At 37.7% G+C, this 20,472-nt stretch overlaps 1 protein-coding gene across 1 annotated transcript in view; it reads right to left on the reverse strand.

Annotated features, from left to right (window-relative positions):
• The window catches only part of MYLK (myosin light chain kinase), a 222,201-nt gene that overhangs the window by 42,139 nt on the left and 159,590 nt on the right, over positions 1–20,472 (reverse strand). The window contains exons 18-21 of the mRNA XM_010568853.1: positions 19,419–19,505; positions 7,713–7,763; positions 6,062–6,189; positions 2,474–2,627 (exon numbers count right to left, since the gene is read on the reverse strand). Coding sequence (XP_010567155.1) covers positions 2,474–2,627; positions 6,062–6,189; positions 7,713–7,763; positions 19,419–19,505 — 420 coding nt within the window. The remainder of the gene's footprint in view (positions 1–2,473; positions 2,628–6,061; positions 6,190–7,712; positions 7,764–19,418; positions 19,506–20,472) is intronic.

Below are 20,472 nucleotides of genomic sequence, written 5' to 3' on the forward strand. Positions count from 1 at the left end.
CCTCCCAGTACTTTGGATGGGGCAGAAAGAATGGACAGGTGAGAATTTAGGACTAAGGACGAGCTTTGGTAGACTAAGAAGTCTCACATTTTGCGTATTGAGAGAAGCACAAGTTCCCCATTTTGACTGGAGCAGACTTTGGAGAAAAGTACCTTCCAATTTTCATGAACATTTAACACCTTTAAAGGTGCAAACAGATTTTATCTGATTTTTATTAAAAGGATTTTATCTCAGTAGTGAGATTCTAACCCACTCCCTAGAAGGAAGACATTTTTGCTCCCTTTCCTCACATTTTGGAGTACCCAGATGGAAGAATCTGGCCTTAAAATGCATGTGTAGCAAACTAGGAATCCTGAGGCTTTGTCATGCCTTTGGCAGTGCTGACATCAGTGAGATGTCTCACTGAAGAGCTTGGCAATTTTACAAGAGGGAATTTATTCTTTTCAGTTGGAAACAGATAGCTTGTCATCAGCCAAAACACATGGCAAACTCCAGCACATTGTGAGGATTCTTCACCCAACTCTCCCAAAAGCATCTCTGGGAATCCCACTGTTCTCTGGCACATTCTTATGGAAGAGCAAAGCAGAAGGCTGAGATGTAGCTTTATAAGGCTATAGAATTCAAAGACTTTCAAACCAATTAACTCCAAAGGATATAAAACAGTAACTTATAATAATAATGAGTCAAGGCTCACACAGTGACAAGATAATAGGAGTTGTTGGCCTAGTTCAGCTAAAAAAAAATCCATCTTGCCCAATAACCTGCTACAGTTAGCAGCCTGCAGCAGTTGCGTAGGAAAGAGTGGAAAAAAAGGGAAATGTAAAGAGCAATTAATCTCCTGTCATTCTTCTAGCTGCTAATCAGCTGTGTTGGGGCTTTGGAGCCAAAAGCTGTACCCAGAACAATGTATATGATGGTTATTCGAGGACCAATTTTTCACGGTGTTCATTTTTAACCTAGCTATACTTCTGACCTGCACAACCCACTGTTGGTAAAGGTAGTACCATTTATATATGCATCATGTGAAAAATACTTATTCTATTTTCTTCTGTCCTTGAATTCTCTGGCACATTACTGGAATCTACTTGATATTTATACTCATTCATTCAGCTATCTTTTAATTGCAATGAAAGCCACAGATTAGATGAAAGAAGTCCATTTAAATAATCAGGAGGCCTCTATTGACAATATGTACAGCAGTATGCAGCTGAGGGACATTCACCCTTCAGCACTGGATATTGTACTTGGAAGTGTGAGTTTACTCATTAAATTTTGTATGTTATTCACTGGATTGCTGGAATGAATTTCCAGTCCAACTTGGGTTAATGGTGTTTTGCCATTGATTGCACTGGAGTCAGATTTTCATCTTGGCTTTATACCTGCTTTTCTTGCTCACTGGCCCATGTATCTGTTAGGACAGCAGAGCCAATGCAGTTCTGAGTGTGTGATTAGGATGCAGCCTTGCTGGTTAAACTAGAATTGATTCAAATGCCTGGGCAAGCTCTGCCCTCCCCTGCCTTGTGTCAAAACCCCCCTGCAGGCCATAGATAACAGAGCCTAGAAACAGACCCATCCCACAGACTAAAACAGACTAATGTTTTAACCAAATCACCCTCTTTGCTTGTAGAACTTCCCCATATCTCCCTGGAAACCATTTGATGTGTATCCACACCAAAGTGGGTTCATTAGCCCTTTCAGAGCTAGATGTCACAGCTCTAGATTTTGTCTGACATTCAAGCTAGCTGGTCTAGATCTAGGCTGCAGTTTTATCTGCAAACATACTGCAACTGTCTACCAGTCTACAACTATCTGCAGCTGTCCACAGCCTGCTACAACAAAATTGATGGCCTGAATGTGCCATCTGACAAGGCTGTTTGAAGCTTTAAAATAGTTGTGTGTAAAAGCTCATATATGAAGGGCTCCATATTCAAAACAGACTGCCTTTATTCACTGCTTTCTATCACTATAAAACAGTAGACAATGGTAGGAATTTCAATTAAAAGGATAAAATCTCTCTCCCCCAAGCAACAGGATGTTTTCAAATTTACAGTCTAATAGAAACGACCTCAATCTTTCCTGAACTAACAGTTTTAAAATTTGCAGTCTAGTAAACAGCTGGATGCTGCAAACATTAAATGGTAAAGACAAGTGATATCTAACCAAAAAACGGAGCCATGAGCTGTTTTTTTTCTTGTGTTTTTTTTTTTTAAAGTCTGAGCTATTTTTTATCTCCATCTGTACTTAGTAATTTTTCAAAATAAAACACAGCATAGCCCTACTGAACTTGCTTATAGTCCTTATTACAGTGTCACTGTCCAGTCCAGATATTTTTTAAAGTACTAGTTTTTCATTGCAGTCTTGTTAACTTATCTGATTATTTTATTTCGTTTTTTTGCATATCATCATATAAAAAGCAAGTGTAGAGTCATGTCTGAAGAATGAGTACATATCTAAAACATTATTATGGACTTACCAACAACTGTAAGGTTGACTTGTGCTTGTCTGCTGCCAAGTTTGTTCTCTACGACTAAGGTGTAACATCCACAGTGTTCCTGCCTCGTTGAAGATATTGTTAGCTTGCTGCTGTTTTCAGCATTCTCAATTTTAATATATTCATTTTCTTCAATCTGCCAAATTCAAAAGAAAAAAAAGAGTTTTTATGGGATGAATTCCTTATATCTGAAAGAGCTCAAATTACAATACAAGGTTATCATATTGAGCATTATCTGAAGATAACTCTATTACAGCAGTGAATATGTACAGCTGGTAAAGAGTGTAATCAACACAAAACATCTAGAAATGCAGTGGGACATTATAATGGCTCCAGTCCTGCAAAGGCAACAGGGAGAATTTGTGTTGCTGGAACTCTGCTAAGGAACAGGAGTTTCACTTTCTAACCCTTCTTTGACAGGCTGAAAGTGCAAACTGTGTAATTGGCAAAAGAACAAAGCCTGGCCTTGCATATCTCACAGAGACCACAGCAGAACAAGGGTTTAGCTCTAAATACCCTAATTCATTTGCCATTCCCCTTTAGAGGCCCAATGTGCAAATCATCCATAGCTGTGACTTTTACCCTCTTGTCTTAACCAGCCTTATTCTGTACTTCCACATAAATCAAGGTAATAGTTTCTTAGGTTTGAACAATTGAAGATGGTGTTGCCTGAAATGGAGATATAATGCTACAGCTGTGCAGAGAGACATACAAAGAGCCAATTTGGCTTTCCTATAGCATTTTTATTTTCTGGAGAGGCAAAAATCAAAATCTCAGCTGACTATCATAGGCATATTATGATCTAATTTTTAATTGAATCAAAGCTATCATAGCATAAATGGCCAAGGAGACTTGGATTTTAAACAGCATTAGTTTGAGACATGACAGATTATTTAAAAACCTCATAATGCTACACTGCAATTATAGAAGCTGTACACTGTGTTCTGATGAAATAGACAACATAATGTCAATGCCCTTCTTCCTCCCACCACTTCCTTCTTAGATAAGTGACTCTTCCAACTCATTCTCAGAATTTCATTAAAAATTAAGGCTATTTAGTTTGCCTTATCTTATCTCATATATTCAGAGAATAAGAAATTACAAGGCTAAGAGCAGGACTTTCCCTGCTTTCTCCTCAAATGAGACAGAACACACGTATTGCTATATGCCCAAAAGTAACCTGAGAAAGATGCTCCTACAGTAACTTGAATAGAAAGTTAGCAAATGGGATTATGTAGGATTACAGTTTAAATTACACTGAAAGTTGTTTCACCCTGCCCCCGTACTTTGTTCTTCTGAAATTCTGCACTGGGTTATATGTTTTGCTTCATTAGAATTAGTCAAAGGGTAATAGTAATTAAAAAAATCAGTCTAGTAGAACTAGATCTGCGTTATTCAGAGAAAGCCCTGAAGTTAAGCAGAGAAAGCCCTGAAAGGGTGCTCAGTGGCTTGCAATGGTTGTGGGGAACACAAAGCTGGATCCCTGTGTTCCCAAAAGAAAGTCACTGGTCATAGTTAAGAAACTCCAACAATTGACAATGTTAAATGGACTTTGTTCCTCAACTAAGGAAGAGGCTTTCAAAGGCTTTCCCCTTTTTAGCTGAGCACAGTTCCAGCATCCCTCCACTAGACTGCCATCATGTACAAAGTATGGGTCACAACTTTGTGACATTCCCTTTCTTCAAGGAAAAGATATTGTCCAGAATACACCTGTGAGAGGCCCCTGTGGCTTTCTCAAACCTGAAGGAATGTGAGGAAGGAACGTGGAGAGGACAAGTCCCTCCTGCACGCTGCAGCATACAGCGGCAGCGCTGAAATCACAACTCACCACTTACTGGATCTGCTCAAATAACTACTAGAAATAACCCCCAGGAAAATTTTAAGAATACTTGGGTGATTTTTCACTTTTAGCACTGGCAATGGAACAGAGTTGAAATCAACTACATTTATAGAAGAGGAAGAAATCCAAGAATAAAACAGTATGTGGTGAAGTATAAGTCAAAAAGAAAGCAAAATAATGGTGCAGCACACTAAACACTGTCTCCCATTTAATTTTATAAATGAAAGACTGCTGCCCTCACTTGTCCTCCTACAGTGTTTATTAACCTTCCTGAAGTTTTTTCTTTTCTATCTCATTCACCTGCCATAATGAACCATTTAAAAATGTGTATGTCATTTTAATGTATGATTTTGCAAACCTTCAATTGTCTTACAGTGAATAAAGTATAAAGATGGTAAAAATAATATTTTACAGAGGGAAAAAAGGCGTAGAATCACAGATTATGGAACTGATATGTGTATTATGAGCTGCTGGTCTCTGTTATCACATAAATTTTGCATATAAAAATGGCCTTGAAATCTATGTAAATAGGATTGTTGTATTTATTCAACAATGAACTCAGAATTCTGCACAAACCAGAAACTCACATTTGAGGGGTACATTTTATGCATGTGATAAGACAGAGCTCAGCAAAACACGACACTGAATGTCCCTGGAGCTTCTGAGAAATATTTTTGTAGAAATAAGTAAGCCACTTTTTAATACCAGTCTTGAAACTAAAGAATTTTAAGAAAACATGGGAGTTCAGGAACCCCCCCCCACACCCTTTCCCCTAAAGTAAGAGGTTATTTGGGGTTAGCAAAAATGGACTCTGGAATACCCTTTGCACTAGCAAACTGTTTTGAATTCTTTCAATTAAATGCTGACACATCTGGATTTAGAGTCTAAACTTCCTTGTAGGATGAGATGTTTTTATTTATCTTCTATAGACTGCATAATGAGTTCAGAATGAAATAAACAGAATAGCAGCTACAGTACATATTTATATTTGATCTACCCTAACATGGCACTTCATCTTCCAGTTTGTAGTTGCATATTGGGTATTTGATTTAAAGCGGTTTTATTATTCACTAAAGCAACTCTCTTTAGAAACTGCTCTTATGCATACATGTAATATAGTTCAAGGAAATTAATTCAAGCAGAAGGAACTTTAAACCTAGGGGGTTTAACCCCCTAGGCAGCATAAATAAACCTAGGCAACTTAATTGCCATTGAGCCTTGCATGACGACATTTGTGTTGCAAGACATTTCACTCAAGCTTCCTGTATGGCATTTTGCCCCTCTGACATAACTTTAGACCAAGCATCAATGAAGAAGAGGTTCTTTCTGAAGGAGAGAAAGGTTTGCTGTGACAGATATTTTTCAGATACCTATATCTTTCACACCACCTATCCTTTAATTACATGGTTTAAGGCTTTTCTCAAAGGAACAGTCATTTGTTATAGGAGGCGACAGACAGCAACAGGTTTAAACTGTAGCAAGAAAGATTTGGACTTGGCATTAGGAAAAAATTTCTAACACTATGGATATTTAAGCACTGCAATAGGTTGCTAATGGAGGTTGTGAAATCTTCATCATTGGAACGTTTTCAGCAGAGGTGAGGAAAACATCTGGCAGGAAGGACATTTTGCCAGTTCCTGAGGAAGGGAGATGGACAAGATGGGTCGTTGGTGTTCCTTTCCAACTCTACTTTTTCAATGATTGTTAAAACAGACCAGAAAACAATTTACCTGCTTACGGAATTTCATCCAGGTGCAAGTTATGGGTGCCGTTCCTACCACCTTGGCAAACAATTCCACTGATTCACCGGCACGGACTTTTCTGTCTTCTGGGAACTGAGTGATCTGAGGAGGAGCAGCTGATGAAAAAAAAAAAATAAATAAGATCTCTCTTTAGGTGACTTTACTTTCTATTTTTCTTAAAATTCAAACCACATACATCTCTCAGCTCAACAGTTTCAGAGCAGCATTTGAAATCCAGATTAGCAGTTATCTGTTGCTTGCAATGAAACAATCCCGTGGATATCGTCAGTTCTACTGTAGTGAAGCAATAACAATCTACCTGTCAGAAGTTTGCTCATGCAAGACCAAGGTACAGAAATCCAAAGGCCAAAAGTATTAAGACCTACAACCAATTCCAAATATACAGCTTATGAAATCTTTTTGTTGGGTTTTTCAGAAAAACTTTTTTCTTTTGCACTTTGTATTTTTGAAGAATGGCTCCAGCTAACTTCATATCAATTTGCGTGTGCTGAGGGGGTCTGCAAACCTGCTCCCAAATGTCATCAACAGCATTCAGAAAATTTAAGACTCAACACCTGCCTATGAAGATTCTGGCTTCAGTAGCCAGATAAACATCATGTGGGACATCTATTAGAGAGACAAGGAAGGCAACTGATGTCTTTCTCCATCACACTCAATTTTCCTGTAAGCAATGACAGATCCTTTTGTTTGTGTATTACAGTGCTGCTTTAAAATCTTGCAGTTCCATTCATACGCCTCCCTTTCTGAATCAGGTATTTCTCCTCCTCTTCCCTTTCACTGCCTGAGTATCAATAGATGGCAGAACATCTTTTTTGCTAATTGTGCTACTTCCTGACTCTCGGTTGTGATGCTGAATGTGCCAGATTCCTGGTAGCTGCTAGGGACAGATGCCAGAAATATCACAGCCCAGACAACTCCAGGGTGAAATCTGTTTGCTTTACGAGAGTACCACAATAAAAAATATTTGGGGGGAGGGGGTGTTGAGATGGAAGGGTATAGATTTGAGGACATATTAACAGAAATGGTAAAAGGCATTCCCTAACATTAGAATGACCTCACTGTCAAATGTAACATTCCTCTCCAAAGCACAGGGCTACTGGCTACTAGGCATGAAAAAAACCACTTTCTTTTTCTTTTCAATGTAATTAAAACAAAGTGGTTCCCCACCCCCCGACTTGTTCTTTGGAGAAGAAGGAAACTGAATTTTCCTTTTCTGAAGGAAACTAGGCTGAGGCACATATCTAGCATAGAAAACATCTTGAACAGTTTGAAAGTATAACAAAGTTTTAAGGCACTGAAAGCAGGTTCCTACAGAGGAACATTCTCAGTAACTTTAAATGTAGTTAGCTTTGCCTAGGAGAGTGCAAACACATGAACAGGTTACCATAATGCCTGCAGACATTTGGTAGGATCTTGATACAGTTTATTCGATAGTAACTTTTTTGCATGCTCATAATTTAAGTCTCAGGGCAGTGTAACCTTATGAACAAGTTTGAAAAAGGGACTTTGCTTACCCACTGTTTAGTCACATATACAAACAAATTTAGTAGGCAAACGGCTGTACTTAGAAATGTGGTTTATTATTTATTCCTACAGGATGACACATGCAACAAATTACCTGCTTTTGGAGGAGTCTTTGGAGCTGGTTTCTTCTTCACTGTTGCTTCACCTAGTCAGAAAAAAATTCAAAGGTGAGCTTTAGAAGGTACCAGAGTAACTGCAAAGCTTACATCCATAGCGATGCTTTGTTGGCACTTGAAACTATAATATGTTCTTTCAGCATATTAAAGTCAAGAATTAAAAATACTTTTAAAAAACACTTTTATTATCCTGAATGAGCCTCAGAATATTCACAGTTGAAGCTGGAACTTTTAAAAGAATCAAAGAAATCTGCTACACATCTCCCATAATCTGTCAGACTCCATTCCTTATAGCAGTTTAACTGGGGTGAAAACACCAGGCCAAGATCTCATACTGAATTTCTGCTCAGATTTCCAGCATAATCAATGCTGAATGAGCTCAGTTAAAACTAGGGAAGCTAACACCACATACTGCTTCTTACACCACTTCTGAGCTAGCAAAGAAACTACTATATACAGGCAGTAAATACTAGTATCACCCCTCTGCCTCATCCTCTTCCCTAAGCAGGGACAACTTTTTGCTATATTCATAAGAGAAAGTGTCACAGTATCAAAAAATATGGCCCAGAATTTGAAATCTGGGTGTATAAATTTTGGGAAGACAATGTTCTACAAATTGTGAATGGTAAGTAGAAAGACAGTAGAAAAGACAGGTAGGTAGAAAATGGCTATTAACTGTTTTTTCACAAAAAAAGAACTAGGGGCTACCCAATTAATTATCAGGCAGCAGGCATAAAAGAAACAAAAGAAGTATTTTTAAATATAGCATGCATAATCTATGTTCACAGATAAGTAATTTTTTGCAAGACAGAAATATAAACAGGTTCAAAAGGACAAATTCATAGGAGTTAGGTCTAGTGGTGGCCATTAAATGTAACAGTCGGGATGCCTTCAAACCACTGAATTCCAGAAGTGGAGGGGCTCATTCCTTTTAAAGCACTCTCTTTTTATCTGCTATCCTAAGCATCCTTGTCAGAGGATGGCCTCTGCTGTGAAAGGACATTTCTTATTTATGCTCAAGTAGGCAGCTTGATTGAAGTAGGCTGGTTTTTAAGATGTTATTGCCTCCAGTGGAAGCAGTATCTGCTAAGTGCTTTTGAATATCTGGCAGAAAGTGCATAGGTGCCTAGTGATAGCCATAACAGTCTCAAAAGTTTTGAATTTTTTGGTTCATTGTTTACTTAAGTTATTTCAAAGCAGCAAGACACTGAGCAACAAAAAAATTGCCCCAAATCCACCAAACCAATAAAGAGAGTCTTTTATTTTAACCTCCTTGGCTATAGCAAACTGCAAGCTGTGCATGATACCCAGGGAACACACCACCTGATGCCCCAGGAATAAGGAGCCATGAGTTGTGAACCCACCATGGGAGTCTAATGTTATAGCTCAAGCAACAGACAGATGTGAAGATTGATTTTAAATTTTAGAGTCATTGGAGATACTAACAGATGTGCTATAGGTTGTTAAAAGACCAAAGGCTTTAATAAATATTTAATGGTTTAGCTGTCAACAACAGTGTGTATTCAGTTCATTCTGGAGAATATTTCACTATGCACCGAATATAGAAGTTTTTCCACCTTCTTTTTTATAAACTTCCATTTCATGGTAATTTTCTTTCAAAGTATGCTTAGATTTATATGCTCGGTCTTTATTGATCTTATAGGAACCAGAAACACAATAATGGAGAGGTAGAATATTCTTGCAGTACTTATGGCTGAGTCAAAAAAGAATAGTTGGGTATCTTCCAAGGAAGCCTTTCTTCAATGACTGTCAGCTCAACAGAACTAGTTAAAAGTTTAGATTAGTAGTTATGATGTGTTTATGCTACTATAACTGGACCACCAAGGCATGAGCTAGGTATCTGTCCTGCCACGTCTTCCATGTGGGCTTAACCCTGTTTAAATGGGGGCCTTCAAAGAGCACTACTGCTCATTAAAGGGACCCATTACTTTCCGGGCCACCAACAGACTGACATGTACCCTGGCTGCTGTAGTAAGCGACAGCAAATATATTTCCAGATCCTCTTTCCTGCCCAAGCCGTATGAGCAAAAGCAACAAGTGGTGTTTTCAAAGCAGCTTTCCTCTTTGTCATTGTAGGGTCACACCCTGCGCTGAAACTCTTACTTCAGGCTGTAGTCAGAGTTATGTGGATGAAACTACTTATATTATCAGATGCCAGCTAGAAGGGCTGCAGAGTCTGGCCTGTCATCTGCTGTTAAATATCCCTATTAATGGAAATAGTGCATTAGTTACTCATTAGGTGCATAATCCCATGCAAACTAACTCAGTTATAGGATTTAAAAATGTGTAAACATTTTTGTGTGTGTGCATGCTGTATTTGACATCAGATTCTCTGCTCTTCTCTAAACTGAGAATGAAATAGCTATTGGGTATGTCCTCAGAGCTATAATGGATTTTAATAAAAGCTAAAGCAATGACATGAATTTGATTACTTCTACACTCCATTAAGCCTGATATGAACAAAAAGCACCAACGATGAGGAAAAAGCACCATTTGTCAAGTGCCATCTTGGGTTGCAGATACTGTTGCTATTTTTCAGAAATGTCACTGCAGACAAATAGGAGGAAAAGCAAATTCCTTAATCCAGCATGATTTTCACTCAGCTATCACTTCTTGGCCTACATTGTGTATTTGTTGCAGTACCTTAGTTAACAAGCAAGGTGTTGGTGGAGTCATTACACTCTCCAAATGTTCATGTTTCACTCTGACTCTTAATATCTCAAGATTTTTTTTTTCATCCTGCCTGACAATGTCATTCTCTGCCTTTGCAGAATACATACACATGGGTATCTATAAACAGAGATACCCCTCTCACTTTTCTCTGCCTACTATCAGCCACTCTCCGTTCATCACGGAAGGGACCCCAATAACATAATTTGTTCACTCACAATTACAGTCAGTGACATCCAGTTCAGCATTGTTAAAGAATAATGTTTCTATACGGGTTAGGATGTATAATGAACCACCAGGTATTACATTTACCCTGTAAGCATGGTGTCCCGCCTAGCCCTGGAATAACTAAGGGCTGTGCTTATGACAGTTTAGAAGACTCTCACCTCAATGAAGATTTCCATAGCAGCAAAGCAAAGAACATGAACCCATCACGTCATTCAGCTAGGGTACTGCTTTTTATATGTAATACAAAATTTTTGTTTAATTTTTAGTTTTTACCCACCAGGACATTACATTCACTTGACTGAAGATATACAGACTGTCACTGGACTTCATCAAACCATGCAGATTGCAAAGGCTGGCTGGAAGGTCTGGCTGAATATCCTGTTTTGCAGACACAAATAGCCCTGAGCAGAAATGAAAGGCAGGGGCAGGGTGGAAGGGAATGAGTACAAGGATGTGTCTCTGGGTCTGTGAAGCTGACTTCTTTGGCTAATAGTGTACACTCCACTATTCTTAGATCTTCCTTAAGAATACCAGCTTATCTCATGCATCTTTTTGAAATGCAACTTCTGTTTCAAAACCTGCTGGAGACAGTTAGTGAAAAATATCTAATAAGATTACCCAAAGTTGACAAGGTCAAATGATTGTTTTCATTAAAATATTTTAGCCTCTTGGAAATGTTAGTTCAAGTCTGCCTCTGCTGCTTTTTTAAAAAAAAGACAGTTTGTCCCACTTTTGATATTTACATTGAAACAGGCTGAAGCTGAAAACCAACCTGGAAGAAAAAGGACATAAGATTCCCTCCTTAAATGAATCTGCCTTCTAGAAACAACCTAATTTAAACATTACAAGGCTGGTATTTACATAACTTTATAGGCAGGTTTGCCTGTGTCTGGGTTGGAGAACATAAACTAAAAACCGGGAAAGATCCCATACAGGATGATAGCTGTGGGACATTTGGTTGTGCCGTTCTTTACCCTGATGGTGAATTCATGAGAGCAGATATGTTCAGAAGCCTCCGTCTTTCTTTTTTGTTTCCCTTTTTTGGAATTTTACTAAAAATAGTCATAGCCCTCCCCTGAAATGGCTCTCTGCACAACTTGCTTTCATAAAGCATGAAGTAAAACTCTTACAGTCTGAAAAAACCATCAGTACTCAAGATAGCATTTCCAACCAGTCTATAATTCCTACTGTCTTCCTTGAGGGACATGCCTAAAATTATGTGCATTTCTTCTATAGTGATGGATTTCAGCACCTGGTAAACAAGTACAGTAAATACCTAACTCCGTTAACATAAGGAGCAAGACATTTCCCTGCTTCTGTCTGCTTGTGGAACAGCCTCATTTTAGCTCTGGACAGGAGAAGGGCTAATGACATACTGTAATACTATAGTCACATAGGAAACCATTTTCCCCTCATGGAAAACTTTTCAAAATTTCATCTTCTGAGAGGAACTAAATTGTTTTTTTCAGTTTCCTTTAAGAGAAACTGAAAAAAGAAGTCATGTCTGCAACATGTTAGATATTGTGGTAACAAGAATATTTATACAGGAGATGGAAAACCCAGATTCAAGTCTCTGCTCCTTCTTCCCCATCTCACTTGAATGCTTCAGAGGTGTGGGATAGGACTTTATGAGGTCTCTCTCTCCCACATGTAAATGAATCATAGTGTAACCTCCTTCAGACCCTTCTGGGGATAGGTATCAGGGTCTGAATCAAAGGTGACTGTTGTCTGTAATGCTTCACTACTCACTGCTATGCTAGAAAGCATGGAGTGACTGAGACCTAGAAGTACAGAAAAAATAAAACACTTGGCCTTGTGGTCAAGGCAATGAATTATTCAGTTCTATCCTTGCTTCTGTCACAGACTTCAGTGATGGTGCAAAAACTTATTACAGGTATTACTTAGCTCAGATGAGATGAAATAGGAGAAGGATGATGGCTACAATTGTAGTAGAAAAAGACAACACATCATTACTTACCAATTTGTTCATACATTCATGAACCTATGCTAATTGTTACAGAGAAAAATGACAGTCACAATGCACTGACATCAGTAGCCTGAAAACTTCATCAAGGTTTGAAAGCTTAAACAGTTTCACTTCATTGCTTCTCAAAGAGCAAATTCCTCATACTGTTTCCAAATAACTGTTTATTATCTAAACACAATAAAATAGAAAGCAACTCTGGCTTAAATTTGATGACAAGCAGAAATTAGAAAACTAAATGCCATACAAGTCAGTTATTTGAGTTTGCGTGTTTCAGAACAGTTTTTAATAGCTTTTTTTTTTTCATTAAAAACAACTGTCATTTTCTTGCAACATCCCATATTTAGTTTCTAAGTCATGCAGGAATTGTCCTCTAATTGAAAAAAATCCAGCCTCCTCCTTCTCAAAATAAAAATAAAAATCCAGGAAATACTCATTCCTGCATTCCAGTCAAGAGAGAGCTAGCATATACTAGCACACTCAGAGCTTCAATAATGCAATATAGTACACTGAAAGTAACTCAGTATTCGAAAACAGCTTGGCTAGAGGAAGAAACAATTCCGTAGCAGTTTAGTAGCACAGTGCTTGAGCAATTTCTGCAGTTAAAGCAAATCTGAGTAGTGCAGAAGTGATCCAGTACCAAATAGAGCTTACAAACAACCTGGGTCATGTGAGTTCCACCAAAAGCTCTGGTGGGAGCAAGACAACAATGTTGGTATCTTAAATATAGATTTAATTTTCATATTTCCCATGTCCTGTGAGAACATCTACAATTGGATGCTAAAATACTGTGCCCAAGTGTGTAGGAACAGGAATCTAAACTAGGGTACTAGGCTGCTACCCAGTCTGTTATGTAGGAAAATACCGTCAGGTCATTTAGACATTATAGGAGCTCCAAATGATTTCAGTGGGAAAAGCTAGGTGTTATGTACTTTTGCACATTAATTAAGCCAATGGATTTAGGTCCATGTTTTATAGAGAAGAAACTTTGGTCAATGCTTCTATTACATATCTCAGATCTGCAATTTCTAGTCGATGACTTAACTGGGTATTAATGATGCATGGCACCTCTTCAGTTCAAGGCCACATTGCAAAAACTGTACTCATTTTTCTCTGCATGGGACAGTCAATAAACATCTCTGTCTTCTTCTGTCAACATACAGCAATGTAGGATGAACTGTATGAAAACCACATGGAAAACACTGTTCTGTGCCAACATTAACTCAGAAAATGTCAGTATGGTGTGAGCTGTAAAGTAATTTGGCAGAGATTCAAAATGTATACCCAGCATTAGCTAAACAGTGCTGAACTGGGCATTAAGAAGTGATTTACACAGCAAATTACTGTTTCTCCATTGCTCTCTTTATACATACAGTAACTGAATTTTCTTTTCATCTGTGAAGGCAACCAACCTTAAGAGTCATTAAGTTAAATCTTACATTGCCTTTTTACTTCAGCTTGGTTGTTAGGCCTTGTGCCACGGTTATTCACCCTTGGACCCCAATGCTGAGGAGTGAAGTCAGGACCTTTCATTATTCAGAGTTTCAGAGAAATCATATCTAGGTCTTGAAAATAGCTGATGGCAATTTTATTTACATAGAGTAAAAGAGGAATTTTCAGCTTCCCTTAGAAAATAAGATTAGTTTCTTTCCTTGAAAAAGTGGTCAGAGGCTTCCCTGGCAATGTAATTTATATTGTTCCAACACACTAAGTACTTGCACTCACTGCACAGAAAATGTCTTGGTTTTTCTTGCAACAGCCAGGAGTAAAGCAGCGTGGACCTGGGAAACGAGTGGGACTGAGAGAACTGCTTTGAATAGCCTCATTGACCCTCAAAAGCATCTCAGACTATCCCAGGGACCAAAGAGGACAGCAGCAGCACAGTCACCAGATCACAGCTGCTACACATTGCTCTTATTTCTGCAATTAAAAGAACATCTCTGACCTGATCAGTTACTTCCTTAGTAACTGAGTTCTTCCCTTAGAAAGGGGCAAGTTTTATACTGAGGACAAAACAATCTGACGTGAAATGAAGATTTTGAAACATTTTATATTCATCTGTGCTGTGTTTCATATTATATTGATAGAATGGAAAGCAACAAAATCTTCAAGTGTTTACTGATTTAGTTACATATTATCTAAACTGGACACATCAAATTTAATGTTTTAATGGCATTTTCTTAAAGTGGTGCTTGCAGACTTAGATTCTCTGACAAGATTGTTTATCAAAGAGTAAGTAACAGAACTGTGTGCTAATCACTTGGTCACTGACTCATAATTTTTCCATGGTAATTAAAATGTTCAGAATCGCCCCCACTATGGAACATGATAAGGAGTCCTGTCTGACATATTTACTTTTACGACACACAGTTCCAGAGATGCCACTGCTCAGCCTTGCATTCAGGTACCAAAAATGTTGAGAAATCACGTCTGGGAAGACAACGGTACAGCCTTCCAGAGGATTTGATCTAGCCAGTGTTAGTGGTGACATTTTATTAACGACTATCAGGAAGAGAACGCATCATTACTTAACCAAAACATGTTTGACATGAAATCAAGCATTTTATATAGTAGCAGATATAAAAAAATTATATCAGCAAGATACCAAGCACTGCTAAATAACGTATTTTGGGCTCCTTTACTTGAAGTTGTGTGGAGGAAGTTCTTTTCTTTGATGTAACTTTATTTTTAACTGAGCAGAAGAACTTCTATTTGTGCAATCAAACTCTGTGTTGGCTCATCCCTTCAATGTATGTCATTTGGATATGAGAACAGCGAGTTTAACAAGTGTTACTCAGATGAGGAATCCAGGATGTCCTCTTAGGTTTTCATACCACTGATTGTGACAGGTGATAATTGCCATTTCTTAGTATTTACTGGAAGCAGTGCTGTGAATTAGCCCTACAAAAAACAGTGAGCATTTCCTTCCAAACACTTCAATCCAATGCTTAGGTTTAGGAGGGTTATTTTCTAAAGCATTAAAGCTAATTCTTTCCTCAGTAGCAATGATTGGGATACAGTTTCTTCCCACTACAATGAAGTTATGTTGCACAGCTCGGCCCTGGTGAAGTTTAAAAAATAGCATCTAACTGTTGTAATATGCCTTTTTCCTCAGCAAATCTTGAAAAAAAACTTTGAAAAAAACTCCTTTTGGAAAACTCATGTTTTCTGTAAATTTTGGGGATGTCAGTTTAAAAAATCTATAGTATTTTGGATATCACATGCAAACTAATCACAAGACTGAGGATCAAGAAAGTTCGGTTCTAGACCTCCAAATGAATGTGCCTGGTCTTGGGCTAATTACTTCAGCTATGATTTACTGCTGTTTCGATCCTCAGCTTAAGATACATTAAGGAGGACAAAATATTAGGAAGCATGGAGTAGTAACAGATTTTTTGAAAAAGAGAATATTTATTTATAAACCTTCAAATCATTATTTACTCTTAAAAATCTCAAGCAGCACTTTGATTTTTCCACAGTCTGTTGGGACAAAACCATTCATTTAATAGGCATTGAAGATTTTGCAGGTGGCCTTGGTAATTGAAATAAGCAATTCCCTTTAGCCCTAATTTGAAGTAACTTCTAATTTCAATGGGAGTTGGGTGCCCAAATCCCTATACAGCAGACACTTTCAAAGCTCCCTAGAGAAATGCTCAAGTGGTGAGAATTTTTAGCTTAGTACTTCTGCTGCAGGGTTATGTCAAACTAGAAGACCCTTATATTATCCACTGATTGTTCTGGCATAGCATGGAGTATGCAGTATAATAAATAATGAAAGGTTCCAATTTTCCACTGCCTCTTCTAGTCTTTTATATCTGCACAGAATAAACATAACACTTTATTATTCTAACTCAGTAGCATTTCACATCCACCTAGCAAAGACTCAAGTGACAAAGCCTAAGTCAGTACAGTCAGTGAAGAATGAACCAATTCCAACATTAAAAAAAGAGGTGTCCTTCCTCCATTCTCTCTCAGAATTAATTCAGTCAGATTCAAAGCTGGATCTGTTTCTTATTTTCAGAAACATTATTATTTATTCTATTTATCATTAGAGTTGCATTCTGCAGAGACATAATTATTACTAAATTCTGGTGATAGAATGTTAATTGTAAGCAAAACCAAATACATCTTAATTTTCCTAATTTGCTAACATGGGAGCAATCTTTCTGCACATGAACACTGAGAGCATCCATTAAGAGATATTGTAAAACATTGAATGCTACAAAGCTGCCTTTATAGATGTTTTTCTGAGAATAACTGCTTATTCTAAACCAGAGTCTAGTATGTATTGCATTTCAAAAGAGGTAATGCCCCAAATTTTACTTAGTATTAGATTTCTCTAGCTTACAAAACCAAGCTTCCAGCAATAAAATAACGTTGTCAGAATGAGCTGTCAAATGACCTGGATCAGCAACTATTCTCACAGTGAGACAAATTCTACAGATTAACATACTGACAACATTCATTCTTTCTCACAGAAAGAAATGTATTGATCTGTGCTTTCAGGAACTAAAAGTTAATTACTTTCCTGAAGGTTTCTATTAGGGCAAAAAACAAGGATCACTTGTAATTTATCTGAAGGGAGAAAAGGTTGATATAGCTAGTAACCATGAAATTTGACTTGCACTTTCTTACAGAAAATGGAAAATATGGATTTTTTTTTTTCCCCCTGAGAAGTATTTCTAAAAATTACAGAGGGCATATAGCTTCTGTACCCCATGCAGTATATACTGAATTCACTATTCAAAATTCATAATTTATTTAGTGGGATTATTAGCAATTTTTGTTCTCTATTTCTTCAATACCATTCCTTACACTCTACTTGCCATTAGGACTGTTGGTGAGTTGATGTGGCAACAAAGTCTAAAAGAGACTGAAAATTTATCTCCTTATTAGACTGGCACATCTTAATTCACAGTCATTCTTTATTAACCTTCTTTGCAAGAGAAATCAAGTAAAGATGCACAAATATCTGACTTGTTAAGCTCATTCTTTTTCAGGTAAGGAACTTTAAAATCTCTCATCTGAAAGGGATTTCAGTTTAAATTGAAACTGTAAAGTCTACTGGATCAGTTTTGTATGTTTTGCCCCTGACAAATGTACAAATATAAGACTCATTTTGGGCAGACAAATACCCACAGTCCTTAGAGACTGAGGCTGAGATGTTAAAAACCACCTGTGGAATCTCTGCAGCCAAATCTTTTTAAAATTAAATATGTATTTTTCCAAAGTTTTCCAAAAGCTCTTCCAAAGCCCAGCTTCCCAACATTCTCTCTGGCCACCTTGATGTTTTCAGTGCAACAGGAAAGATTTTTTAAAGGTAATTTGAAAAAAGAGCTTATGAGAAGTTCAAGAACTTTAAACACTCATATAATATGCCATAAAGCAACCTTAAGAAAACCATTCACCATTATTTCAAACTTCTTTCCCCAATCATTTCTGAAGCCAGAGTTACTAGCTTCTGCTTTGCTACCTATATCCAATTTCCACTAAAATCAACAGCAAGACAAGCAGTGATTTCAGCAGGATGTGGATCAGGTCATATATCTGCATATTTAGACTTAGTTCCCAAGTCATACTTTCTCCTGGGAAAGTTTCAATGGATAATACTGCTGGGAGGATCAGAGGAAATGTATGCATTTGTGTGTATAGAAAACACTTTCAAAACGCTATCCTGTGGAGCTTTAAATGGCTTTAAAACTTTCTTTTCTATTGGTGTTCAAGAACAAAATGATTGTTCTCAATTGCTATTATTTACAGCATTTGAAGCTCAGGTGCAGAGGTGGAGCGTATCGGTGTGACCCTTGCCACACCCCCAAATGATTGGCTGGAGGGAAAGTTATAAAGCTCGGCCAGCAACTCAGAAATAGCCGCAGCCCAGGGCATAACTTTATGTAAGTCAACAATTCCAGAAGCACAATTATTACCTGTGATCATCAATCAGTACAAAACTGCACTGAGTCCTGCTGAAAGCAGCTAAAAATGTTCCATGCGGGAAAATCAGATTATAGTTTATTTCTTTTTTTGAGAGAGAGAGAGACCGCGTGCTAGATAAAATATTTCATGTTTCCATTAGAACCATGCCTTTACATCTTATTTAGGAACTCACATTGTGGACATCTTAGATAGACAACTTTCAGATATATTAAGAGATATTTGTATTCCATGGACACTTAATTTCAAAAGTAGTAGTGGCACTAGGAATTTCTAAACTGACATTATTGTGCTGCCTTTACCATTTAAAGTTTCCTTTTAATAAAATGCATGTATGCAGAGTAGCAAACATGGGCATTTATAGCTGATTTGTTATTTCAGAAAGCATTAAAAGCAAGTAAAGCATTTGAGCTTAAAACAAAGAATGTAAAATTCACCAAACCACTCCTGATGGTGGGGAAAAGGACAGATTATGCTACAGGACATTTCAGTCAAGATACCTTGCCTACCAATGGTAAGACAGTACATTGTCTACAACACAACTTGAAGCAAACTACTAGAGAATTTCTGTGCTCTTTGAGAGGCAGCCAAAAATAAATCTGTGTCATAAGTTTATTGCACCATTATGGAAAACTGAGAATAGAGTGGGCTAGCTCTGAACTCACAGTTTCAGCACTTCTAATCCCCATAAGGCAAAAACTCATTTCACATGACTTGTGTGCAAGGGTTAAAGAAACAGCACAAGCTTCTGATACTATGCCTGCAAACAGAAGGGAATGACCACAGAATCCCAAAGCACTCTTCTGTTTTCACTGAAAAGGAAGTAATCAAAATCACTGTCACTTACTCTCTGTTGGCAGCACAGGGGGAAGTGTGGTCTTAGTCTTCTTGGTCTTCTTCTCAGTAGGCTTTGAGGTCTTCGTGGATGAGGCATCTGCAATCAAAACAAACAGTACAATACAAATCCTATTTAAAAATCAATAATGAAAAAGCTGCCTATTAACATCAGTTTGTTTTGGATCTTTCTGCAAAGTTAAAGGAAACTGCTGTCCTTTTGAGTTGTAAGGAAGATTTTCTGCACAGACTTGCTGGAGAATTTCACATTCTAGAAGAGGAGCAGAGAGGGAGAAGCCCTCTATGAAAGCAGCTGCACTGAGAACCTGAGAAAGCAACTAGACAAGAGGCACCTTCTAAGCTGATGGGTCTATTTTAACTGAATAGAACAAAGCACAACATGCACAAAGCTGCTTTAGCAGTTCATGGAAGAGGGAAACAAAGGCATAGTTGAAGCATCATTTCATCCAAAAGAATGCTTTGCCTTGTCATTCTTCTATTCCATTGTCTATATGATCTATATAGATGAACACATTTTGAAAAGCAGCATTTCCTCTGTATGTTTAAATCTTTCCAAGAAACTGTTACACATTGGTACATTCCTAAATAAAAATGGCAAAGGGGACACCACATATTCTCAAGATTGTACAGCTCAGATCCAGCAACTACTCAGCACTGCAGGCTGCACCGACAGCTGAGTCAATACAAGCTCTCTTCCATGCATATCTTATATGACATAGACACATATAACTAGAAGGTTCAACCTTTCTTCAGCAAGGTTATCCTAGGTCGAGAATGTCATATAATGCAAATCCTAACGAGCTCCACTTGTTAGATTGTTTGATCCTGACATTTATCTTTGGAAGAAAGATCCCAAATCTGGATTATGATTTCAGCAATAGCTGTATCAATTTATAGCTTTCAAATATTCAGCGTTCAGAGGATTTGTGCATGAGATAGCTGTTTGAAATTTAGTTACCAGAGAAAAGATAACATAAATGTTATGGAACCACCTATTTCTGTCACCTACTTCCAGGTGCCAGAGCATGAAAGTTAGTCTCTCTACA

This window comes from Haliaeetus leucocephalus, unplaced genomic scaffold, assembly GCF_000737465.1.
Source record: "Haliaeetus leucocephalus isolate CR32 unplaced genomic scaffold, Haliaeetus_leucocephalus-4.0 Scaffold1, whole genome shotgun sequence".
NCBI classification, from domain to species: domain Eukaryota; kingdom Metazoa; phylum Chordata; class Aves; order Accipitriformes; family Accipitridae; genus Haliaeetus; species Haliaeetus leucocephalus.